General features: G+C 40.6%; 1 protein-coding gene across 1 annotated transcript in view; it reads left to right on the plus strand.

Moving 5' to 3' along the window:
• Window positions 1-9,169: 9,169 nt before the first annotated feature.
• LOC307122398 (uncharacterized protein) overlaps window positions 9,170-27,638 on the plus strand; it is a gene marked incomplete at its 3' end in the record, with an annotated part of 33,247 nt that continues 14,778 nt past the window's right edge. Inside the window, exons 1-5 of the mRNA XM_079846385.1 lie at window positions 9,170-9,466; window positions 9,933-10,028; window positions 10,546-10,656; window positions 10,815-10,973; window positions 27,233-27,328. Coding sequence (XP_079702511.1) covers window positions 9,433-9,466; window positions 9,933-10,028; window positions 10,546-10,656; window positions 10,815-10,973; window positions 27,233-27,328 — 496 coding nt within the window. The 5' untranslated portion in view covers window positions 9,170-9,432. The remainder of the gene's footprint in view (window positions 9,467-9,932; window positions 10,029-10,545; window positions 10,657-10,814; window positions 10,974-27,232; window positions 27,329-27,638) is intronic.

Here is a 27,638-nt window from a genome sequence, read left to right on the forward strand (position 1 = left end):
GGTGTTGGAGGCGGCGGCGGTGGTGGTGGATGTGGCAGCGTGGTCATCTGCGTCAGGGGCTCAATTGCTGCCAACAGTCCTCTCTCAAAAGAAGACATTTCCCTTTTTTTTTCTCTTCCTACCCTTGTCATTGATCTCGACAGTTTCCTCCTGCTCTGTCTGTCTGCCTGCATAGTTACAGCAACAATTGATAATCAATGAACATGGCATGATTTTAATGTCAAATCATTCTTTGAAATAATTTATTATATAACGTTATTACGCATTAGGTGTCAACGGTTGTGTGGCCTAAACTTTGCAGCATATGGTTCAGCTCTACACAGATTGACATTGATTTTCTAAATGACTTAACCCTCCTTGATAGTACTGAAATAATAATGTATTTGAGAGCTTTGTTAGGTTCTGCCTGCCTGTGTCACTGCCTGCCTCATCTCCTCTGCTTGAAGGGGCTTGCTGGGTGATGGCCTGGCTGTCTTCTCTGACCTGGCTGTCCTCCTCTGGCTCTGGACTGATGGACTGATGTGAAGGGGGCAGAGGTCGTCTGGGGATGTTGCTGGACGTCTCACGGTCATGAAGGAATGGTGTGAGAAATCCCAACACCGCCATGAAACGCCAGGGTTGGGTCCCAGGCGACCCTGCCCCACTCCTTGTCATTTCCCTTTCTTTTTTCTTCTCCTTCCTAAATCTGTCCCCCAGTGACTTCCATCGGGTCCTACATGTATCCTCTGACATGCAAAAATGTAAATAAATTAAACAATTCATTCAAATACAACAAGTGTTGCTCAAGTGTTTAAACTTGTTTAGTTATTAAAATAAGAACTGAATTAAACATGCCAAATAAAACAGGTTCTGGTATAGATTTCAATTATGCAAGGTTCATAATAAATACATTTTTTTAAGCGTTTACCATCTACCAGCCAACTGACAGATAAACGGTCAAATCCACCTTCCACTCAAATGTAATTCATTATTTTGTGTATGAAAACTGATCACTTTAATATTTTATTCCTCATTTGGCTGGGCGATAGCGCCTATTTGATCCACACATGATATGATATGCTGCCTGTCATTCAATGATAAACAGAGTACACGGACAGAATACAAGCATGATACATACCAGATTCTCCAACCGTCTCTGCCACCTCCTTCCAGGCCTGGTCTCTCCGGTTTGTGTCCCAGTATGTAAACAATGATTGGTCGTCAGGGCAGGACTTAGGGTGGTGGGGGCCCCTGGGCTTGAGTCACTTTCGGGCCCTACCTTCTATACATTACTTTAAATAGAACAAAATGATACATAAGCTATGTATTAGAGCAACACAATTCTGGATAAACTGAGAATAAAAATAGAGATCACGATTCTGAACAAACAACTAAACAAAATAACATAATTTATGTTAATTGCTGAAGTCTATAAAAAATTTTTATTAATCTGAATTATTTATTTAAAAAAAACTTGGGTTTGAATGAATGATTAAATTCCTCAATCAAATACAATCGTTTCATAGATGAATCAGCATCTTTGAACCAATCTCCTGAATGAACGATTCAATGACAAATGTTTTTTAAAAGTAATTTGTCGCCATCTGGTGGCGTAACAATATAATCGATCCAATCGTTATTTGAAGTGCAAAGCTAATTTCAAAAGGTGACTGGTACAGTATACAGTGTTACATGTAAAAAAAAAAAGAAAAAATACAAAACGTGAAAATGTATTTATATGACCACTGATTGAAGCTTGAAAAAGTTTTCCAATAAATAAATAAATAATGATTAAAAAAGTTCAAAGTGATCATGTGTTTATTGCAATGCACAAATGTCTTGGTCAGAATGAGAATAAAACACTTATTTACCTGGAAACCATATTGAAAAACAAATCATTTGTATTACATATAAATAGCTAAATCTATGAGTGTATAAATCTTAAAAAAAAAAAAACTGTTCTTGGTAAGTGCTGACATATTGTATAGATTATATACATCTCCATACACATATAGGAAGTGTTAGGCTGACTTTGACCTACAGTATGTCTACTACATCACATATAGCCAGACTCAAAAAGGGATTGACCGGCAAACTTTGCCAAAAAGGCGGCAAGCAAAACAAAATACACAACCGATGGATGGTGGGTAGAGCAACCATTCTCTGGGCAAGTACTCACCATTCAAATGAGTTTTAGGGTGCTTTCACACTTGGTTCGATTGCCTGGAACGAACCCGAGTTCGATTGCGATTGCGGAAATGAGTGAAACACACACAAACACACATTTTTATCAAATCACATGTAATTAATATCGGTTCACTTCCGCGATTTAGTACGATTGCGTTCACATCAGCAGCGAACCGTACCGGAGTTCACATGAACCGTACCCCAGACCACCCTTTTTAAGGGGACTCTGGTACGGTTCGCGGGTGCGCACCCGAGTTCGGAAGACCGTGTTCACATCATCCAAACGAAGCGAACTTCTGACATCAATCGAGTCTCTTCTGATGTTTGTAGTGGCGTTCAGAAGCCTTGACATTAGCATCCTTATTTTGAACGGATTTCGGACCTTTTCGCGCCCAATAAGCACGCACGTTTTCCAATCAACAAACTTTAAATTAAAAATTAAATGACTGACATATTATTGAAAAAAATCAACGTAAAAGGGCGGGGCCCCCTATTGGGCGGGGCCCATGGGCTTCAGCCCAGTCAAGCCCAATGGTAAGTCCGGCCTTGTTGGTCGTAAAGGACCGGGTGATTACCCACCGCAATTATTAGCTTTTCCTCCATTTTAGATCGTTCTTCACTCTTCATTCACCAGTGTTTTAAACGAACGCTATTGGCTAGCGTCTGCTCTAGGATATTTGCATAGGGTGATCTGATTGGATGACGCCTGCGTTGGCGCTTGAAAAGTTGAGAAATCTTCAACTTTTGCCGCTTGCAACCTATGCTTGCAACGCGAGTGAAGCGACGCAACGGAACCCACAATTCAGTTCGGCAACGCATGACGTCACCCATTCAAAGTAAACGAGAAGCGTTGACTACGGCTTAACTCCAAGCTTAACTCCAAGTCTTCCAGAGTCAAAGCCGATTCAAAAGACCGCTGTTCGCCAGCTTCTGTGTTTACGAGTGGCACGCAGAACCTCCGCAATTCGTACCGTCATTATGTAAAGCCCGCCCACCGACTCTACACACGCTGTGATTGGCCTGACCAGAGTTTGGTTTTTCCCAACGGGGTAATCCAGCCCCCGGAAAGTGTACCTTCCATAGGGGCAGCCATTGCTAACCAAGCCATCACCTGCTGTTAGCATCCCATTGACTCCCATTCACTTTGGCCTCACTTTGACAGCAAATATCCACCCCCGGAAAAAAAAATCCCCTAAAAAACAATTGCATAAAGGGCAGAAATAAAGAATACGTCATGAAATGATTATTTCAACATTAACAACTTGACAGCTCAATAATAAACCATAAGAAAACATAAGATCAAGTACGTGAATTTGCAACAGAACACATGCTATATTATTTTACATTTGATTATTTTATTTAATTCTAAAGAACTCTTAGCCTATTTGGTGCACTTATGACGCCTCATGATGTTCCAAACCTGTATGAGTTTCTTTGTTCTCCTGTAGGCCTACACAAAAGAAGATATTTTGAAGAAAGTTTGTACCAGGCTGCTTTGGGGGCACCATTGACTTCCACAGTAATCTTCCTACGTGTTCAACATAACAAAGAAATGTATACATGTTTGGAACAACTTGAGGGTGAATAAATGATGACAGAATTTTCATTTTTGGGTGAACTGTCCCTTTAAGAAGTCATTCTGAACCAGGCCTAATCACTTTTTTGAATTTTAAAAATGTTTATTTTCTTTGAATAATTTACTTAAATTATGACTATATTATCGTGTAATTATTTGTCCCATTTTTATCTAAATATTTTTTAAATGTCATAAACTTTAAATGACAGGATTATTTATTATGTATGATATAGCCTAAATAAATGATAAATTAATAATAACATTTATTAGGCTAGAATCTATAAATTAACCTGTCTAAAAAAAATAATAATTCTGTCTGCCAAGCTCTGATAATGTATTGGAATATTATATTAATATATTATCCATTAAAAAAAACTATAGGCCTACCTTTAGAAGCACGGATGTGTCTGTCACATAGACTGGTCTGTCACCACAGTCAGACAGTCTGAGACACTGAAATGCTTCTCATAAAGTGTGCAGTTGGCCTGAGGTTCATCATGAGTTACTGGACAGACCCATTGATACCTTTTTGATATTAATTCAGTTCTATATCTGGAGATCCCCTTGCGTTCTTCAAACGGTGGACGCAACGCAAGCTCGACATGTTTTTAAAAAACCGCGCAAGTTTACAGGCACACTCTGGCACAGCGCATGTTCTCGAGACTCCGCCGCTATAGGAACAAAGCCCGCAATCACGCACAAATGAGCTCCTGTACTACTTATTGTGAAATTGATTCTTTATATTTGCTATCAGTATTCTCCACACTGCAAACTCCGTATGTGTTTATTGAACTATGTGTGGACCTGTGTAAAATACGGGACAAATCGCGTCCCGTATTGGTTTGATACGGAACGCGTCATTTTGCTTGTAAATACGGGACGATTCCGTATTTTACGGGACGGGTGGCAACCCTACGCTAGGGTGCGTCTAGATTTCTAGGCTAGCAAACTGTCCTTCAATACCCCGGTTGCAGGAGTACTGTTATGTCGTTCGACTGCTTGTTTATCGTCACCTGTGCCAGCAGATCCAGCAGGAGTATCCGACACTGTTTTCCCTGACTTCTTCACACCTTTCCTCTTTTCAGATCCTCCCATTATCGTTGTTCCAAAAATTCAAGACATTAATAAATGGAAATTCTCAACAAAAAAAAAGTTTCGTTGTAACTATTATAAAACAGTTTGGGATTGCTGAGCTCACAAACGTACATGTGATCAGGGCGCCATCTTGCACGTGTAACGATTGTAGTCTCTGACGTGGCCTCTACACATCCACACAACCGTCACAAACTTAATGGACGACGCAACAAAACTCTGGTTGTCTGTTCTTTTATTCTCCGCAGCAATGTTCTGAGGAATACATTACAATGTATTAAATTGGTTGCAAACACTGCAGACATAAACCACCACAGCAGTGTCAGCCATTTTCTGCTGAACTCCATTCAACTTATAACAATTCCATGTTAACAAAATAAACATGAAAAATCACATACCTGAGGAATACATTACAATGTATTAAATTGGTTGCAAACACTGCAGACATAAACCACTGAAATCAGAAAAACATAAAATGAACAAACTCTCTCTTTAAGGGTAACGTTAACTGTGTGTTCAGTATGAGATACGAGGCACAACGTTAATTACTAAAAGTTTCCATCGGACATATAAACCCATCCAACTCATTGTACATTTGTTGATATAATCTCTACAAACATTCACAATTGAAACAAAATCGTATGAAACACTCTTATCACATTTTTATACACAATACACAGAAGAGAGAAGAAACACGCTTACCCACAGCAGTGTCAGCCATTTTCTATGGGGGTAGATTTGTTGCATTATTCCAAACAAATAGATTGTTATCCACAAATAAATGTAAAGAGATTCACAAAAATGAAATAAATTCACAAATAAATAGAATGAGATCCACAAATATATGCAGGAGTTTCACAAAAATGAATTAGATTCACAAATAAATACAATGACATTTGTGAATAAAAAAAATATCCACAAATATGTTTTTATGTCACAAACACAACTCTGCCTTGCATTCATTTGTGAATCTCTTCCTGTGCATTTGTGAATCGCTTCCTCTGCATTTGTGGATTGCTTCTTGCACATTTGTAAATCGCAGCACAGCGCGTGGATTTTGAAACATTTCTAGCGTCTACACTCACACAAATCCACAAATAGGTAGACTCCACCCACCGTCTACTTGAGCCAATCAGATAACGGCCATATTGTGCTGACCAATCGTAGCACATTCTCGCTCCAACCAATCACGTTTTGTCCAGAGCCGTTAGTTACCACTCCCATAGACTAATGCTGCCTTCACGTGCTCTCGGAATTATCGTAAATACGAGTTTCCTAGGTAAAAATTGCACATGAACGCACTCCACTTTCGAAATTTTAATGGGATGAGCTGGTAATCTCGACTTTAGAAATGGGAATTATCAAATTTCCGATAGCACGTGAAGGCAGCATAAAAGACTTAAAGCGTGTCATGGAGTGACCAATAATAGTTCCAGCATTGAACCCTGAACCCCATTCATTTCAGTGTAGGTTATCTCAAGCACACTCCTGGCAAACTGATGAAATTACTGCATATTTTGAGATTTTATGACATTAGTTGACCTCTCAGGAATTTTGATAGAAGATGTATTTTGTGAAGCACGTTAGAGGTAATGTTTAGTGTTATATAATATATCGTTAGACTTCAGTTAGATAACGTGAGCACCACTGCAACAGCTACTATATCCAGATGCTATCTGTCATTTCAACAGTTTTTAGATTCTCTGAGATATTTCAGTCAAAAGCGTCTGAGAGCTCCATGAACCACGTGACCGCGCGTGCCGCTGGGAGATGAGAGCAGGTCGTTTTTCAACGCCTCTGACTTTACTCATTAGTGCCACACCACTTTTTATTGTTTGAATTTCGTTTTAAAACTTAAAAAAATGTAAACGCTTAGACTTTGTTTCATATCAAAAGCAGGTTTGGCAATTTGAGAGCGAGAGACGCGCGTGAGTGACAGAGAGACGGAGGGAGAGCAGGGAAAGGAAATGCAGCTGAACGTTTTAAATAGCGTTAAAAAAAAGTTAGTCTATGTGTGGGAAACACTGTGATTGGTTATTATTTTCAACAGAAATGCCCGTGATTGACTACAATACTCAACGATGTAATATCATGTTGTACTGTCATGACCCAAATAAAATGACCAGATCACTCAAAAAAAGATTAACGTTGTCTTTTCTTTATCTCTCCCCAGAATAAAATGCTACTGTAAAGCCTAATCGAAGTCAATGCACATATTGTGTTAATATTCGACAGAAATCGCTGCAAATACAGTGAAAATGCTGTCTATCCTGCTAAATCCTATTAAAACAGACTGACAGCGCGGAGATGTTTAGAACTATTGAGAGCTCTGTGGCTCTAGTCAGCACAATATGGCCGTTATCTGATTGGCTCAAGTAGACGGTGGGTGGAGTCTACCTATTTGTGGATTTGTGTGAGTGTAGACGCTAGAAATGTTTCAAAATCCACGCGCTGTGCTGCGATTTACAAATGTGCAAGAAGCAATCCACAAATGCAGAGGAAGCGATTCACAAATGCACAGGAAGAGATTCACAAATGAATGCAAGGCAGAGTTGTGTTTGTGACATAAAAACATATGTGTGGATATTTTTTTTATTCACAAATGTCATTGTATTTATTTGTGAATCTAATTCATTTTTGTGAAACTCCTGCATATATTTGTGGATCTCATTCTATTTATTTGTGAATTTATTTCATTTTTGTGAATCTCTTTACATTTATTTGTGGATAACAATCTATTTGTTTGGAATAATGCAACAAATCTACCCCCATAATTTTCTGCTGAACTACGGTAGGCACGCAAGGACAAAATCCTGAATGTCTGCAATGCGATAACCACTAGGGGGCACTAAAACACCATTTGATTTGTTTTAACCTCTAATTTCATGTAATTAAACACCATGAATATATTTAGAATTAATTTTCTTTTTAACTCTGTTACACACGCCTCCTCTACCCTGAAAAGTTGTATTGAAATTCACTCAGGGAAAAATGTATGATACTTTAATGTTAAAGGCCTGAAAATAACCTAAATATAAAACTGCATTTCTGATCATGTTGTGATTCAAATTTGAGGATGATACTCTTACAAATGTAGCTTCTGTAAGCTTTTATGTCAAAAAAAAAAAAAAAAACCTCTAGGCGTCCTTTCAAAAAGGCCCTTTATTTCAGAAGATTTGTAATTGTAAAGAGTAGCGTTTCATTCAAATAAATCTGCAATAAACTGCTAATTATAATGGATATATACAGTTACTGAAAAACTAAAGCAACTATTACAGAATTTACAAAGTGTAAAAAACTAATTTAGTTGATAAGAAGTGCCAGTCTCCACTGCGGTGTGCTCTCGCAAGATGATGCCTTTTGATTGGTTACAACGTCCATCAATCAAACCTTTGTTGGCAAGGCATTGGCTAGGCATTGCCTGCCTTTATCCAACCAAAACCATAGCCGCTTTGACTGACACCTCACGGAGCCTGTAATGCGCTTCCTGTATATAATGAGTCATCAGAAGGCCTGTGATTGAAGGAGAGAGACCTGGGAGGGTTTAACTGGAGCTGAAGACTCTAAACTGCAGGGGAGATCCTCAGAATACTCGCTATTGCATTGAAAATGGACGTGATTAATTACTAATATAACTCAAATACGCTCAAGTAAATGAAGGAGGATTTTTTGTTTGCCCCCCTCTATTTTTCAGAGTGGACCCTTACACTTACATGCTGGTGTTTATTGGATTCGTCCGATCGGATCTGCACGATAGGAGATGAAAGATGAGTAACTGCATTTATTATGCTGATGTTTAAGTGGCCGGTCCTTTAGCATTTAATTAAATGCTAAATGAAGCATTAAATTAATAATTTATCATTTCATTAATCCTTTAATGCACCACTGCGGATTGAGAGGTTAAACTAATACAAGGAAACATTATTTCATATTTTTTATTCATATGCAAAAATATAGTAAAAATAAATAAATCAAAGTATTTACCAACACATTTTGATGCATGCACAGACATCTAGCATTTCTGAGTGATGATGATGCAGAGGAATCACTGAATCAAAGTTTTGAACTGAGTCAATGAAACAGGTTCAAACTTTTTAATAAAGAAAACGTCCAAATGAAGTTTGTAACTATTCAATAAATGTGTTCAGATCGATGCGCGCTCACGGCTCCGCTCATATGAATGATTCACGTTTTAGTTGCTATGGCGACGCCTGTTATGAATTCTGACGCAGACTCAGACATGCACCGATTGTGTTGTTGATCTGTTGTTGAGAGAGACGACTGAGGCGATTTCACAAACTTTTGCAGAATATTTTCTGTGCTGACCTTGAAATTTTGAAGCTGTTTGGAGGAGACGAGACTTTTATTCTGGAAGAACATCGCAGGAGATATCCTTTACAGAGTTACATTTTTGAGTTGTAGATACTTTTATCTTATTGTTCTTTTCTTATTTTAGGAGTGTCGAGTTTGATTAATTCTTTGTTTTTGTTTTCTTTTTTTTTGGAGGAGTATTTTTGAGGAGAGTTTATTGTATTGTATTGTGTGTTGTTTTGTTTTGTTTTGTGTTTTGTATTGTTTTTGTTCCAGATTGCAGGAGGATGTCGATGGCGAAGATGATGGGTGAAAGAGAAGGTGAGTGCTTTAACGTTAGTTATGTTATGTTACTGAAATATTTCAGCCTCGGGCCGCTCCAGATCCAGGAGAGCTGCTTTCTCTCAGACGGCTGGTCAGGAGGTTTGGAGACAGACAGTGTTCTGATGACCGTGATCAGGCCTGGGCCGGTTGCATAAACCGTTAAGACTAGTCTTACAAGTTAGACATACATTTTTTTTCTTTAAGACTGTTCATACATTTTTTTTAAATCAGTTACATAAAAACATAGACTGGCCTAACTTGATACGAAAAGTAAGGCTGAATGCCACTTGCCTAACTGCTAGTGGCTCATACTAGATCTTAAGACACTGTCTTAACATAATGGCTTAGTTTATGCAACTGGCCCCCAGGATACGCTGCCAGACCAGACCCAGATCACAGATCCAGGAGCTTCCTACACATTTAGCGCTTCTGTCTTCTGAGTTTTCTGTTTCTGTGCCCACAGGTCAGACTGACAAGAAGAGAGCGTGGCAGAGCGGCAGCCGGCAGAGCCCAGATGATCATGGACGTCCGTCCACTCCATCTAAAGGCTTTCGCAGAGGTCAGAATAGGCTTTTATTACACAAGTTATGGCTCAGTTAAAGGGTTAGTTCACCCAAAAATGAAAATGATGTCATTAATTACTCACCCTCATGTCGTTCGACACCCTTAAGACCTCCGTTCATCTTCGGAACACAAATGAAGATATTTTTTGTTGAAAGCTGATGGCTGAGAAAGGCCTCAGATAGGCCTCCATTGGCATTCAGTACATTTACACTCACAAGACCCATAAAAGGCACTTAAAATGTCGTTACAAAGTCCATCTCACCACAGTGGCTCTACAATAATTTTACGAAGCGACGACAATAGTTTTTGTGCCAAAAAAAAAATCAAAATAACGCCTTTATTCAACCTCTTCTTGTCTTCCGTGTAGGCCTCCACGACGCATGCGCGAGAATATGACGTAGCGCCGGCGTTTGGGTGAACTAACCCTTTAACAAATAATGTGTCATTGAAAATAACAATTTCATGTGACCACTTAAATTGATTATTAATATTATTAAAAATGTCTTGACCAGGCACCATGTCCACATCATATTTGTCCCTCTCTGAGGACAATATAGTGAGGCGGTTCTGCAGAGAGTCGTTGAGCCTTAGCAGCCGAGGCTCGTACATCACGAGCTCAACAGGTGAGACTGAAATAAGGCTGGGCAGTGTACAGTCACATTGAATTTCATTTTACTGGTGACCTTTTTTTTAAGTAAAACGTAAGTTATGTCATTTTATCACTGCCTAATTGGACGTCAGAGATGTTTCTAATCATTCAGTTTTGTTTTCTTCATTTCAGAAAAACCTACAGAATGTAAGAAGAGGAAACGAGTTCGTTCTTTCCTCAGGAACGTGTGTAAGGCTGTGAGGCGCTCGCTCCTCTGCTGTTGTCTCAGTGATGTGGATGTTGTGGAGTCTTTTGTTCCTCCAGCGGATCTGGAGCCAAAGCCCGATCCTGGTCCATCATCACCTGATCCAGATCACTCCGGCGTCAAGCCAAATAATGGTCAATCTGCAGACATTATTTCTCCAACATTGTTTTAAACAGAATTATTATCGTCTTGTTTGCACTGATATTTTTAATATAAAACAAAGGATCTAGCAATCACAGATCCAGGAGCTTCCTACACATTTAGCGCTTCTGTCTTCTGAGTTTTCTGTTTCTGTGCCAACAGGTCGGACTGACAGGAAGAGAGAGTGGCAGAGCGGCAGCCGGCAGAGCCCAGATGATCATGGACGTCCGTCAACTCCATCTAAAGGCTTTCGCAGAGGTCAGAATAGGCTTTTATTACTCAAGTTATGGCTCAGTTAACAAAATAATGTGTCATTGAAAATAGAAAGTTGAAAAAAATAAAACATAAAGTAACAATTTCACCATTGACATTGATTATTAATATTATTAAAAATGTCTTCAGCAGGCATCATGTCCACATCATATTTGTCCCTCTCTGAGGACAATACAGTGAGGCGGTTCTGCAGAGAGTCGTTGAGCCTTAGCAGCAGAGGCTCGTACATCGTCGATTGGAGGTGGAGTGGCGATAGATCGGATAGCCGAAACGAACAGGGCAGTTGGAGCGACGAAGAGTGGATGTGCCATCCGCTGCCAGGTCAAGTTCCCGTCGAGCCAACGGAGACTTCAAATGGCCTTATGGAGGCTTCACCGGTGAACACGAGCTCAACAGGTGAGACTGAAATAAGGCTGGGCAGTGTACAGTCACATTGGATTTCATTTTACTGGGAACCTTTTTTTAAAGTAAAAGTATTATTTATTATTAAAATTATTAAAGACATTATTTCTCCAACATTGTTTTAAACAGTATTATTATCGTCTTGTTTGCAAGCTCATACATTTCTCATATTTTGTTTTTCAGACTCCTTTGAGACTCTCTATAACGTGGGAGAGATGATTGGATCCGGAACTTTTGGGAGAGTGTTCAAGGGAACACGGAAGTTTGATGGCAAAAAGGTAAAGCAATCTTGCTGAATTGTACAAACATTTTTGCTCTTGCATGCATCAAAACATTCTTAATACAGATGGGTTAATACTTAGATGCTCAAATCGTAAATGTTATGTGCAAAGTCAGGCGCTTGAATACCGTTATTGAACGCTGTTTTTTTTTTTGCAGGTTGCCATCAAGCAGATGCACAAGATTGACAATGATCGTTATCTTGATATTGTAAGTTGGTCAAAAGTTGTATTTGTTGTTTAAGTGCTGTTTGTTGTTTAAGTGCTGATTACTGTAGTCAATACACCTGTAGGAAGCATTAGGTGTAAATGTAATAGATCAATAAACCTGGAAAGGCTCTGATGATCGTGTCTGTAAAGATCAAAGAAAAGTACATTTAAAAATGATAGGTTTTCTTCAGATTTTTACCCAGCTAACCTTCTGTCTACTACTTTTCTCTAGCCCGGGCATCCCGAACCTCTCGTTACAGAAGTGGCGCTGCTGCTAATGATGAGGCATGAACCCATAAGCCCCTACGTCGTCCGACTGTACGACTGGTTTGAACATCCTCGGACATTCGTTCTCATAATGGAGTTCCCTGACCCCTGCGAGAGCTTGCTGGACTTCATCATTCGTCATTCGTGTCAACTGGATGAAACAACAGCACGGGTCATCCTGCGACAGGCTGCGCTGGCGGTACAGCACTGCATCGAGCATGGCGTTTTTCATAATGACGTTCATGCAGAGAATTTCCTGGTGAAGACAAACACGTTAGAGCTCAAGCTGATCGACTTTGGCTGCGGTCAGCTACTTAGTGGTGATGGCTACGAGACAAAAATATACCGTGGTGAGTATTTTTGGAGTGTGGAAACCTGGATGTAGTGACTTTCTGATTATTTGATGCTTTGAAGAAATTGCTCAACAATGTGCAAAAATGTCTTGCTCACAGGATTACCTTCTTACTGCCCACCTGAAGTCTTCACAGAATCTCGATTCCACGCCGTCCCAGCAAATGTCTGGGCTCTAGGGGTGTTGTTGTACCTGATGGTTAACGGACGTTCTCCCTTTGGCAATAGAACGGAAATCACACAGGCCAAAGTTACATTTCAGAACTCCAACTTATCCAAAGGTGAGTGAAGAATATCAATAAACACACACACATAAAGCAAAGGCTCTGTTTAGAAACAGGTAAAGGTGAAGTATGTAAGATGTTTCAAGTTGAAATGCATTCAGTTTATAGTTCACCAGATGCTGTTTTCATAATTGCCAACATTCGTGTCACATGGTCATCATGACTAACCAGCTCTCTCCTTAATAAAATGTGTACAGAATGCAGTGATCTGATTAGCCAGTGCCTAGCCCGGGATCCAACGAAACGGCCGACGTTAGAGCAGGTGTTACAACATGAATGGATTAGAAATGATCTGGAGAAGTTCAGGAGAAGTTCAGGAGATTCACTCGATCAGTGATTTCAGGTGTGAGGTAGTGTAACAGACAGAGTAGGATTAATATCATTTATCTTCAATTCTGGATTATTTGTAGTGAGGTTTTCAAATTTGTGTTCATGTTCTTGTTATAGTCAAGTCAAGTCAGCTTCATTTATACAGCGCTTTATACAATACAGATTGTTTCACAGCAGCTTCACAGTAATAAACAGGAAAATAACACAATTAGTGATGCAATTGCAAGAATTCAGTTCTGTTGTAAATCAGCTAAAAAAAAAAAAAACATTCATGAGTTCACATGTTCATATAATCTTTGTATTGGATAGGAGATAACACTTGCTGTCCTTGGTGGAGGGCTTGAGCTCGAGACTTGACCAGAAGTCCAACCCCGACCTGACAGGAACCCAAGCCGATCCTGGTCCATCATCACCTGATCCAGACCACTCCGGTGTCAAGCCAAATAATGGTCAATCTGCCGGGGATGAGGGCTTCCCACTGATGACCAACCTCTTGCGGCCATACCCTGGACATCACATCCCACCAGAGAAAAGGGTGTTCAATTACCGCCTCAGCCGGGCTAGGTTGGTAGTTGAGTGCGCCTTTGGCATCCTCTCAGCTCGGTGGCGGATGTACCGCCCGTGTCATTGCAACCAGTCCAGAGGTTGCAGAGGTGTGTGTGAAGGCCACATGTGTGTTGCACAACTTCCTGCGCATGAAGACACTGGAAAGCAGGGGTGGACTGGGGCAAAAAAGTGGCCCTGGACTTTCTGGCACAAAGCGGCCCATCACACCCGGTGTGCAACACACCTCACCATAAACCCACCAGCTCATTATACACAGGGCAATTTTAAACACAGAAGCTATTTATTCAAAAATATGAATTATATGAATTGTTTTATTGAAATGCTTATCATACTGAATGACAGGCATACTTCTTCAGTTTATAATTTGTCTTTCCTGGTGCACATGGCAAATTGTATTTATTTTTTTTTGTATACAAATTTTGATTTCTCTTTTCCATACACTGTAGTTTAATATCATTAAGTTCAATACCTACCATAAAATCAGACCATATAAAATGCTATTGTCTAGAACAGAGTCCTGCACAGCTCCGATTTTGTAAACCCGCACCCGCCCGTACCCGCAGTGCTTAAAACCGCATCCGACCCCTTCTCCGACAACAGCACTAATTAAAATCCGCACCCGACCCGACCCGCTTAAAATAGAACCGACGCCCGACCCGCACCCGCAATAAAGTCAGTTTAGCATATTACATTATAGACACTGTGGCGAGCAGCGAGGCCGAGGGACCGTGAGGGCGGGACGAGGCGGCGCTCATCAGGGAGGATGAGCGCCAGCTGCGCGCCGCAGCGATCTCGGCCCTCGCGGAGGAGTGAGGGACTATAAAGGAGGAGCGACGACAGTGAGGGACGAGAGAGGACCAGGCCTGGATTTTGTGTTATGTTTTATTTTGTGTTCGCTGCAGTCGTCCGTGAGGGGCTGCAGCTTTTTATTTTCATTTTGTGTTTGTTTGTATGTAGGCGGCAGTCGACCGTGAGGGGCTGTCGCCGCCATTTTATTTTGATTAAATGTTTTGATTGTCCGCCGGTTCCCGCCTCCTTCTTCCCGTACAAACAACGTTTACTACAGTGGTGCCGAAACCCGGGAGGAAGGAGGGACACGCTGTCGAAGAGCCCTCGCAGCTGAGGGGGATCGCGGTGCCGCGGAGTTCGGGCAGCGCGGAGGAGAGAAGTCCGCGAGCGGCTGCCCGAAGCGGTGGTGCTGGAGCGGATGAAGGTCGGTGGGACGGAGAGCTCGCTGCCGTGCCCCTGGGTCGAGGTGGGGTGGCTGCCGTCCGCGAGGGGGCGAAGGAGTCCCCAGCGCTTGCCCGGAGCCGAAGCCTGCTGCCGCCCGCCATATTGGGGAGGAGCCGGAGCGCTGCCGTCCGCCAGGTTGGGGAGGAGCAGGGAGCGCGGGACGGGGACTCGCTTCCGGCCGCCCTCAGAAGGAGGAGCCACCGCCGACCGCCAGGGGGCGGAGGAGTGTCGAGCCGTCCACCGGCCGTCCAGTACCACCGCATGGCACCGCGAGGAAGAGCCTCTCGGCTGGCTGAGGACCGAGCGGCAGTGTGTCTTGGAACCGGACCAGAATTTTATTAGAGCGCAGACTCGGGAGTGCCCCCCGGCCTGCGAAGGGCGTTGGGGGTATGTGGCGAGCAGCGAGGCCGAGGGACCGTGAGGGCGGGACGAGGCGGCGCACATCAGGGAGGATGAGCGCCAGCTGCGCGCCGCAGCGATCTCGGCCCTCGCGGAGGAGTGAGGGACTATAAAGGAGGAGCGACGACAGTGAGGGACGAGAGAGGACCAGGCCTGGATTTTGTGTTATGTTTTATTTTGTGTTCGCTGCAGTCGTCCGTGAGGGGCTGCAGCTTTTTATTTTCATTTTGTGTTTGTTTGTATGTAGGCGGCAGTCGACCGTGAGGGGCTGTCGCCGCCATTTTATTTTGATTAAATGTTTTGATTGTCCGCCGGTTCCCGCCTCCTTCTTCCCGTACAAACAACGTTTACTACAGACACACTTACAAAAATGTTTATTGCCAGCATACATAAGTTATTACACGACCATTAACTTAAGGACAACTTCGGGACATTCTAAAACGCTTAACGTGGCTTAATGTAGGTAAGACACTGTTATTAAGAGACCAAACTCAGTAAACATAATACTAATAACGTATACTATGTACAAAAGTACAAAAGTGGCTTAATGTAGGCTACTAAGACAGTGTTATTAAGAGACTAAACTCAGGAACCATAACAAAAATACTGTTCGATTGAACTGCGTGTGCTTGGTTTTGTTACCACAGTTAGCTGCGTGCTTCCTCAGCGATGAACTTCCACATTTGCGGCTATCTTTTCTTCAACTCCTCATGATCCATCTCGACGAGTGCAGGCAGAGCGCGCGCGCGGTTGTGATTCTCCTGGGAGGAGAACAAATAAACTGATATGGATTTGAAAATCAACTTGAAATACAGGCAAGGCATATTTTTGTATATGCATATTTTTAGGAACACATCTACAATATACATGCATATATTTTTATATATAGGCCTATATTCGTTTGCACGTGACTGTTTAAAACCCGTGTTTAGACCCGTGTTCTCCCTTGTCCGACCCGCACCCGTATCCGACACAGTAGGATGTTTTTCACCCGTTTCAGCAATATTCGCGGGTCACCCGTCACCCGTGCAGGACTCTGGTCTAGAAGACTTAGGATGTAGTGCAGAATGTGGACTGTTTTAGGGTGCCTTTCTAGTGGCTATAGTATCTAGACATCTGTAATTTGATGGAATTGAGCTCAAATAGTGGAAAAGAGTTTAAAAATGATATGAAAAATACAGCATATTAAAATGATTTCTGAAGGATCATGTGACACTTATTGAAGTAATGATGCTGAAAAGTCAGCTTTTACAGAAATAAATTACATTTTACAATACATTCTCATAGAAAACAACTAGGCCTATTGGAAATTGTATCAATATTTCTTAATATTTGTGGTTTTACTGTATTTTTGATCAAATAAATTCAGCCTTCTTCTTTCAAAAACAATTTAAGAAGTCTTAATTATTTCAAACTTTTGATTACCAGTGTGTAAAATAATGCATGTAACTAGCAAATTATATATTTATTTTCATATGTCACTTTCCATTGGCCACTTGAATATGAAAGTTGCCAGTTTTAGCATGATATATGAGAAAGATATTTTGAGTATTATGAATCATTTGAAAATGATTGTGAAATTACTGAAGAAAGCCTGGAAACAGAAAGACAAACATTCCCTCTGATATGCTGAAAACTGCGACACCTACGCTAATGTTTCTTTGTGCATTCTTTGACGACGAATAACGTAAAAGGCATTATAATCTGATTCATTCTGAAAGCTCAACAGTAGTTTACATCCCTGGAAATTAATGTCCGTCGTTTAACATTTTTAAAATCGTTAACAGTCGAGAAATATTGCTGCCCATTGACTCGTATTCAGCTCTTACCTCGGCTCGCATTCAAGTGTCGCCCGCGCTGCTCGGCTGCTGTGCACAGTAAATCCCGCCTCGTTGAATTTGATTGGATATCGCAAACATTTTGACATTGACGAGCGCTTTTACACCACTGAGACACTGGGACTGAGCAGGCTATAGATTAGAGTTTTGCATGGAGTTTTGCCTCAAGAGGGCTGCGCGGGCCATTCGTCTGGGCTGACGGAAGGATATAGGCTACGTAGTTTTACTATAATTTATTCTTCATATATTTACGTAGCAACGGGCAGGCCCACATTGTCCAGCGGCCCACCGGGAAAACGCCCGGTACGCCAGATGGCCAGTCCGCCCCTGCTGGAAAGGGGGAGAAGATGCGCACACAGAGCTGAACCCACCATTGAGCCATCTTCAGCTCCTGAGGCCCTGCGAGATGCACCAAGGATGGGCTCCAACAATGCCACCCGTAGAGCTATCCAACTCCGAGAGACGTACTGTGCCTACTACTTCAACCAGGAGGGTGCAGTGCCATGGCAGCCGAATTCATAGAATACGCCAAAGGCTCTTTTCAGAGCCACAAAACCCAAAAGCTCTTTTAAGAGCTACCTATATTTTTCGTAAAAGTGCAGATTCCAAGTGTCATAACAATTATTTTTTACATTAAATTAACATGTTGGTTTTATATTTTCATCACCATGTCATAATGTACATAGCCTTTGCCCTTTCAGCCCTGTTTTCAACTAATACATTCATGATTTGAGCAGATTTTCACTGGAGAGAAAATACAAAGGCCTTCACAGAACAAAGAAACTCATACAGGTTTGGAACAACTTGAGGGTGAGTAAATGATGACAGAATTTACATTTTTGGGAGAACTATCCCTTTAAGTGATTGTATTGCGTCGACAGCGCTGTATGATACGACAAATTTAAAATACTTACTGTATTATTCTATATGAACATGAGAAAACAATACAGCCATACGATTATTTTAATATGTTTATTTTAGTGCTGTATGTATGTAATATGTATGTGTGTGTGTGTGTGCAGAAGCCTGGCCCTCCTCAGCACAGAAAGCCTACGAAGGGACGGCAAGAGGCTCTGAAAGAAAACCTCGTCTTCATCTGCTGCTGGTGTTGGAGGCGGCGGCGGTGGTGGTGGATGTGGCAGCGTGGTCATCTGCGTCAGGGGCTCAATTGCTGCCAACAGTCCTCTCTCAAAAGAAGACATTTCCCTTTTTTTTTCTCTTCCTACCCTTGTCATTGATCTCGACAGTTTCCTCCTGCTCTGTCTGTCTGCCTGCATAGTTACAGCAACAATTGATAATCAATGAACATGGCATGATTTTAATGTCAAATCATTCTTTGAAATAATTTATTATATAACGTTATTACGCATTAGGTGTCAACGGTTGTGTGGCCTAAACTTTGCAGCATATGGTTCAGCTCTACACAGATTGACATTGATTTTCTAAATGACTTAACCCTCCTTGATAGTACTGAAATAATAATGTATTTGAGAGCTTTGTTAGGTTCTGCCTGCCTGTGTCACTGCCTGCCTCATCTCCTCTGCTTGAAGGGGCTTGCTGGGTGATGGCCTGGCTGTCTTCTCTGACCTGGCTGTCCTCCTCTGGCTCTGGACTGATGGACTGATGTGAAGGGGGCAGAGGTCGTCTGGGGATGTTGCTGGACGTCTCACGGTCATGAAGGAATGGTGTGAGAAATCCCAACACCGCCATGAAACGCCAGGGTTGGGTCCCAGGCGACCCTGCCCCACTCCTTGTCATTTCCCTTTCTTTTTTCTTCTCCTTCCTAAATCTGTCCCCCAGTGACTTCCATCGGGTCCTACATGTATCCTCTGACATGCAAAAATGTAAATAAATTAAACAATTCATTCAAATACAACAAGTGTTGCTCAAGTGTTTAAACTTGTTTAGTTATTAAAATAAGAACTGAATTAAACATGCCAAATAAAACAGGTTCTGGTATAGATTTCAATTATGCAAGGTTCATAATAAATACATTTTTTTAAGCGTTTACCATCTACCAGCCAACTGACAGATAAACGGTCAAATCCACCTTCCACTCAAATGTAATTCATTATTTTGTGTATGAAAACTGATCACTTTAATATTTTATTCCTCATTTGGCTGGGCGATAGCGCCTATTTGATCCACACATGATATGATATGCTGCCTGTCATTCAATGATAAACAGAGTACACGGACAGAATACAAGCATGATACATACCAGATTCTCCAACCGTCTCTGCCACCTCCTTCCAGGCCTGGTCTCTCCGGTTTGTGTCCCAGTATGTAAACAATGATTGGTCGTAAAGGACCGGGTGATTACCCACCGCAATTATTAGCTTTTCCTCCATTTTAGATCGTTCTTCACTCTTCATTCACCAGTGTTTTAAACGAACGCTATTGGCTAGCGTCTGCTCTAGGATATTTGCATAGGGTGATCTGATTGGATGACGCCTGCGTTGGCGCTTGAAAAGTTGAGAAATCTTCAACTTTTGCCGCTTGCAACCTATGCTTGCAACGCGAGTGAAGCGACGCAACGGAACCCACAATTCAGTTCGGCAACGCATGACGTCACCCATTCAAAGTAAACGAGAAGCGTTGACTACGGCTTAACTCCAAGCTTAACTCCAAGTCTTCCAGAGTCGCGGCCAAAGCCGATTCAAAAGACCGCTGTTCGCCAGCTTCTGTGTTTACGAGTGGCACGCAGAACCTCCGCAACTCTGCCGTGACGTACCGTCATTATGTAAAGCCCGCCCACCGACTCTACACACGCTGTGATTGGCCTGACCAGAGTTTGGTTTTTCCCAACGGGGTAATCCAGCCCCCGGAAAGTGTACCTTCCATAAGGGTAGCCATTGCTAACCAAGCCATCACCTGCTGTTAGCATCCCATTGACTCCCATTCACTTTGGCCTCACTTTGACAGCAAATATCCACCCCCGAAAAAAAAAATCCCCTAAAAAACAATTGCATAAAGGGCAGAAATAAAGAATACGTCATGAAATGATTATTTCAACATTAACAACTTGACAGCTCAATAATAAACCATAAGAAAACATAAGATCAAGTACGTGAATTTGCAACAGAACACATGCTATATTATTTTACATTTGATTATTTTATTTAATTCTAAAGAACTCTTAGCCTATTTGGTGCACTTATGACGCCTCATGATGTTCCAAACCTGTATGAGTTTCTTTGTTCTCCTGTAGGCCTACACAAAAGAAGATATTTTGAAGAAAGTTTGTACCAGGCTGCTTTGGGGGCACCATTGACTTCCACAGTAATCTTCCTATGTGTTCAACATAACAAAGAAATGTATACATGTTTGGAACAACTTGAGGGTGAATAAATGATGACAGAATTTTCATTTTTGGGTGAACTGTCCCTTTAAGAAGTCATTCTGAAACAGGCCTAATCACTTTTTTGAATTTTAAAAATGTTTATTTTCTTTGAATAATTTACTTAAATTATGACTATATTATCGTGTAATTATTTGTCCCATTTTTATCTAAATATTTTTTAAATGTCATAAACTTTATATGACAGGATTATTTATTATGTATGATATAGCCTAAATAAATGATAAATTAATAATAACATTTATTAGGCTAGAATCTATAAATTAACCTGTCTAAAAAATAATAATTCTGTCTGCCAAGCTCTGATAATGTATTGGAATATTATATTAATATATTATCCATTAAAAAAAACTATAGGCCTACCTTTAGAAGCACGGATGTGTCTGTCACATAGACTGGTCTGTCACCACAGTCAGACAGTCTGAGACACTGAAATGCTTCTCATAAAGTGTGCAGTTGGCCTGAGGTTCATCATGAGTTACTGGACAGACCCATTGATACCTTTTTGATATTAATTCAGTTCTATATCTGGAGATCCTCTGGCGTTCTTCAAACGGTGGACGCGACGCGAGCTCGACATGTTTTTAAAAAACCGCGCAAGTTTACAGGCACACTCTGGCACAGCGCATGTTCTCGAGACTCCGCCGCTATAGCAACAAAGCCCGCAATCACGCACAAATGAGCTCCTGTACTACTTATTGTGAAATTGATTCTTTATATTTGCTATCAGTATTCTCCACACTGCAAACTCTGTATGTGTTTATTGAACTATGTGTGGACCTGTGTAAAATACGGGACAAATCGCGTCCCGTATTGGTTTGATACGGAACGCGTCATTTTGCTTGTAAATACGGGACGATTCCGTATTTTACGGGACGCTAGGGTGCGTCTAGATTTCTAGGCTAGCAAACTGTCCTTCAATACCCCGGTTGCAGGAGTACTGTTATGTCGTTCGACTGCTTCTTTATCGTCACCTGTGCCAGCAGATCCAGCAGGAGTATCCGACACTGTTTTCCCTGACTTCTTCACACCTTTCCTCTTTTCAGATCCTCCCATTATCGTTGTTCCAAAAATTCAAGACATTAATAAATGGAAATTCTCAACAAAAAAAAAGTTTCGTTGTAACTATTATAAAACAGTTTGGGATTGCTGAGCTCACAAACGTACATGTGATCAGGGCGCCATCTTGCACGCCTCCTCTACCCTGAAAAGTTGTATTGAAATTCACTCAGGGAAAAATTGATGATACTTTAATGTTAAAGGCCTGAAAATAACCTAAATATAAAACTGCATTTCTGATCATGTTGTGATTCAAATTTGAGGATGATACTCTTAAAAATTTAGCTTCTGTAAGCTTTTATGTCAAAAAAAAAAAAAAAAAACCTCTAGGCGTCCTTTCAAAAAGGCCCTTTATTTCAGAAGATTTGTAATTGTAAAGAGTAGCGTTTCATTCAAATAAATCTGCAATAAACTGCTAATTATAATGGATATATACAGTTACTGAAAAACTAAAGCAACTATTACAGAATTTACAAAGTGTAAAAAACTAATTTAGTTGATAAGAAGTGCCAGTCTCCACTGCGGTGTGCTCTCGCAAGATGATGCCTTTTGATTGGTTACAACGTCCATCAATCAAACCTTTGTTGGCAAGGCATTGGCTAGGCATTGCCTGCCTTTATCCAACCAAAACCATAGCCGCTTTGACTGACACCTCACGGAGCCTGTAATGCGCTTCCTGTATATAATGAGTCATCAGAAGGCCTGTGATTGAAGGAGAGAGACCTGGGAGGGTTTAACTGGAGCTGAAGACTCTAAACTGCAGGGGAGATCCTCAGAATACTCGCTATTGCATTGAAAATGGACGTGATTAATTACTAATATAACTCAAATACGCTCAAGTAAACGAAGGAGGATTTTTTGTTCGCCCCCCTCTATTTTTCAGAGTGGACCCTTACACTTACATGCTGGTGTTTATTGGATTCGTCCGATCGGATCTGCACGATAGGAGATGAAAGATGAGTAACTGCATTTATTATGCTGATGTTTAAGTGGCCGGTCCTTTAGCATTTAATTAAATGCTAAATGAAGCATTAAATTAATAATTTATCATTTCATTAATCCTTTAATGCACCACTGCGGATTGAGAGGTTAAACTAATACAAGGAAACATTATTTAATATTTTTTATTCATATGCAAAAATATAGTAAAAATAAATAAATCAAAGTATTTACCAACACATTTTGATGCATGCACAGACATCTAGCATTTCTGAGTGATGATGATGCAGAGGAATCACTGAATCAAAGTTTTGAACTGAGTCAATGAAACAGGTTCAAACTTTTTAATAAAGAAAACGTCCAAATGAAGTTTGTAACTATTCAATAAATGTGTTCAGATCGATGCGCGCTCATAGTATGGAAGGATATCGCGGACAATTTTCAAAAGGAATTGCAAATGGTATTTGCAATTGCGTTTTCAATTTGTGGACGCATAATATGTGACACAATCCAAACGCAATTGCAAATCGCGCATTACCATTTGCATTTTCGTTTAAGCAAACGCACAACGACTGCCAAATTTCAAATGGAAAAGCAAAGTCTGTTTGCAATTGCATTTCCAATGTCTTGCAAGTTATGACCCTGCCATTTTGGAATAGCAATAGAAAATCACCTATTTGCTCTTTTATTTCCTCCGTGTCCTGCCACAACCTGCACAAAATTCAAATGGAATCGCAATCCTCTTTGCGTTTGCATTTCCGATGCCTAACACAGTCAACTGTCAATCAGGCTTGAGGGCGGGGTTTATTGATGTAGTCGGAAAGTAGGCCACGCCCTCAAGTGGTGGAAAACGGGGGATTTGGCTATTTTTGTAATAAAAAACAAGTTTAAACTCTTTAGTTCAAACAAAGTCAAAATGCAGAACTGATTGTATGTTCACCTGCAACCAGAAAAAAAAAACAGCAAATAAGAAGTGACATGACTGCATTCGGTAGGCTATAGCCTATATCCAAGCCTGTAGTGCTCCAGTCAGAAATTGAAGCTTTCGCGCCTCGATCGCCCCCCGGTGGCCGGTCCCAGTATAGCTCCTAAACCCCGCCTCTCCATGTATTTCAATGGGCGCGAGACACACTAAACTATTTAATTACACTTCAAATAATTGTTTCCTAAAGATGGTTTCTGTCATTTTAGGCAGTTTTTATTACAATAATTTCATTTCAAGTGTTCGTTTTTTAAATAAGTTTAGTTTTAGTGAGTTATTTGATGCTATAAAAACGGGGGTGTGACGTCATGATTGACAGCTGAGATTGACGGCTTCTCTGAGTGAACTTGTCACTGAGGCACTAACGGACTTTTTTCTGGATTTTTGTGAGGAGATTGGAGCTTTAGCTTTCATTTCTACACTTCCATAACTGTTTATTTCACACCAACATAATTAATTATTCTGCATCTGTGAGAGTGTGGGCGGGCTTTTGATAATCGCGCCTCTACTTCCTGTTCTCTACTGCGCAACTCCGGTCCCGAGATCGCTACTGCGCAGACTCGGTCCCAAGATGTCAGCGCCGTGAACGGGCCTATGAAAGCTTCAACTTTGGTCAGCGGAAGTCAATGGAGTCGCGTCGTCCATATTTTTTTACAGTCTATGCCTATATCAGACGAATATCATCATATTGCACCCGACACTGTAAATTATCATGATGAGTTAAAATCAGAAAATCTATAGAAACTTGACATGATGTGAGTTGTGTGTTGTCCATATCTGTGCTCAAGAGCCAAGCGATCAAAAAAGAAAAGAAAACTACATTAGTGACATTCAATCGCAGTTCATGTTCGTTTCGTAGCCTACCTCCTCTGATGATCTGATTTTCTTCTTCATTTCATTTTATTCAACATTATTATTTTCATCATATGTAGCCTATTCCTATTCATTGAACTATATTTGTATCTTTATTTTGACATTTAACAGATTTGACAGAACAGCTCAACAACAGAACCTGGATTCACACAAATTTTCACGCACCTGCAGCGTTTCTGACAACAGAGAAAAACTGAAATAATATATAATAAAGTAATATAAATAAAAAGCATAAAATAAATAAATACTAAATAGCCTATTTCTCACTTATTCTAAATAATTAATACATTAAGATGACAAAACGAAAAACTACTCAATCAGATTGAATCTTATAAAGAACCGGCATTTTTTTCTCATCAGATTAATTTAAAATTTTTCACTTTGAGGTCCGGTTATAAATTTATGTGTGTGCAGTGCACGCACACAGTGCTTACATCTACTGTGTTTATGTGAATACTCGACTTGGCATTTTGATATAGCCTATTTCTGTGTTTATTTGGCCGTTTGGGCACACTTGTCCGTGTTGCGCTCGGAACACGCGCACAGCATCCTGTCAGTAATTCAGTTGTCTTTCGTGACTTATCACGCTTTTATTATTTATTTTCGTCAACTGAAATCTACACGGATTATCATAAATACAACACATTTATTTATCACAAGGATCTCCGCGGCAAAACCGAAAGTACCAGCTGGTGAAATCTTTCAAAATGTCTTTTTGCCCCAGGTTCAATAAAAGGATAGGCCTATTTTAAAAGATTATAGGCCTATATTATATATTAAACTGATTTTTAAACCGAATTTAGCATATTTTGCTTTAACCATGCAGCAAAAAAATTAAATAAAAATTTCAAACCTTAAAAAAATAAATAAATAAATATATATACACATTTTAAACCGTTTAACTGTATATTAATCTGTCAAAATTCTTACTTTTGGTCAACGGTTAAAGCATCCCTATCTTAATTGCTTCTTGACAATTTGCTTGCAACCAGAGCAGTCTTCTTTTGGTTTCTTTTTGTTTGGTTGGCAGGTGATAAATAGTCTATTTCCAGGTATTTGGCTTTGTTTGAAGTGCAAAAAACTACACAGTAGTTTTATGACTTCTTTTGTTGTTTTTGCTAAATAGACACATTGGATATTTCTCCCCATGTTCTTAGGAATGAATAATGATGAAAAAGTCCTTGGTTTTCTACCACTTGAGGGCGTGGCCTACTTTCCGACTACATCAATAAACCCTGCCCTCAAGCCTGATTGACAGTTGACTGTGTTAGGCATCGGAAATGCAAACGCAAAGGGGATTGCGATTCCATTTGAATTTTGTGCAGGTTGTGGCAGGACACGGAGGAAATAAAAGAGCAAATAGGTGATTTTCTATTGCTATTCCAAAATGGCAGGGTCATAACTTGCAAGACATTGGAAATGCAATTGCAAACAGACTTTGCTTTTCCATTTGAAATTTGGCAGTCATTGTGCGTTTGCGTAAACGAAAATGCAAATGGTAATGCGCGATTTGCAATTGCGTTTGGATTGTGTCACATATTATGCGTCCACAAATTGAAAACGCAATTGCAAATACCATTTGCAATTCCTTTTGAAAATTGTCCGCGATATCCTTCCATACTCACGGCTCCGCTCATATGAATGATTCACGTTTTAGTTGCTATGGCGACGCCTGTTATGAATTCTGACGCAGACTCAGACACGCACCGATTGTGTTGTTGATCTGTTGTTGAGAGAGACGACTGAGGCGATTTCACAAACTTTTGCAGAATATTTTCTGTGCTGACCTTGAAATTTTGAAGCTGTTTGGAGGAGACGAGACTTTTATTCTGGAAGAACATCGCAGGAGATATCCTTTACAGAGTTACATTTTTGAGTTGTAGATACTTTTATCTTATTGTTCTTTTCTTATTTTAGGAGTGTCGAGTTTGATTAATTCTTTGATTTTGTTTTCTTTTTTTTTGGAGGAGTATTTTTGAGGAGAGTTTATTGTATTGTATTGTGTGTTGTTTTGTTTTGTTTTGTGTTTTGTATTGTTTTTGTTCCAGATTGCAGGAGGATGTCGATGGCGAAGATGATGGGTGAAAGAGAAGGTGAGTGCTTTAACGTTAGTTATGTTATGTTACTGAAATATTTCAGCCTCGGGCCGCTCCAGATCCAGGAGAGCTGCTTTCTCTCAGACGGCTGGTCAGGAGGTTTGGAGACAGACAGTGTTCTGATGACCGTGATCAGGCCTGGGCCGGTTGCATAAACCGTTAAGACTAGTCTTACAAGTTAGACATACATTTTTTTTCTTTAAGACTGTTCATACATTTTTTTAAATCAGTTACATAAAAACATAGACTGGCCTAACTTGATACGAAAAGTAAGGCTGAATGCCACTTGCCTAACTGCGAGTGGCTCATACTAGATCTTAAGACACTGTCTTAACATAATGGCTTAGTTTATGCAACTGGCCCCCAGGATACGCTGCCAGACCAGACCCAGATCACAGATCCAGGAGCTTCCTACACATTTAGCGCTTCTGTCTTCTGAGTTTTCTGTTTCTGTGCCCACAGGTCAGACTGACAGGAAGAGAGCGTGGCAGAGCGGCAGCCGGCAGAGCCCAGATGATCATGGACGTCCGTCCACTCCATCTAAAGGCTTTCGCAGAGGTCAGAATAGGCTTTTATTACACAAGTTATGGCTCAGTTAAAGGGTTAGTTCACCCAAAAATGAAAATGATGTCATTAATTACTCACCCTCATGTCGTTCGACACCCTTAAGACCTCCGTTCATCTTCGGAACACAAATGAAGATATTTTTTGTTGAAAGCTGATGGCTGAGAAAGGCCTCAGATAGGCCTCCATTGGCATTCAGTACATTTACACTCACAAGACCCATAAAAGGCACTTAAAATGTCGTTACAAAGTCCATCTCACCACAGTGGCTCTACAATAATTTTACGAAGCGACGACAATAGTT

Source organism: Gobio gobio, assembly GCF_949357685.1.
Source record: "Gobio gobio genome assembly, contig: scaffold_127, whole genome shotgun sequence".
Taxonomy (NCBI): domain Eukaryota; kingdom Metazoa; phylum Chordata; class Actinopteri; order Cypriniformes; family Gobionidae; genus Gobio; species Gobio gobio.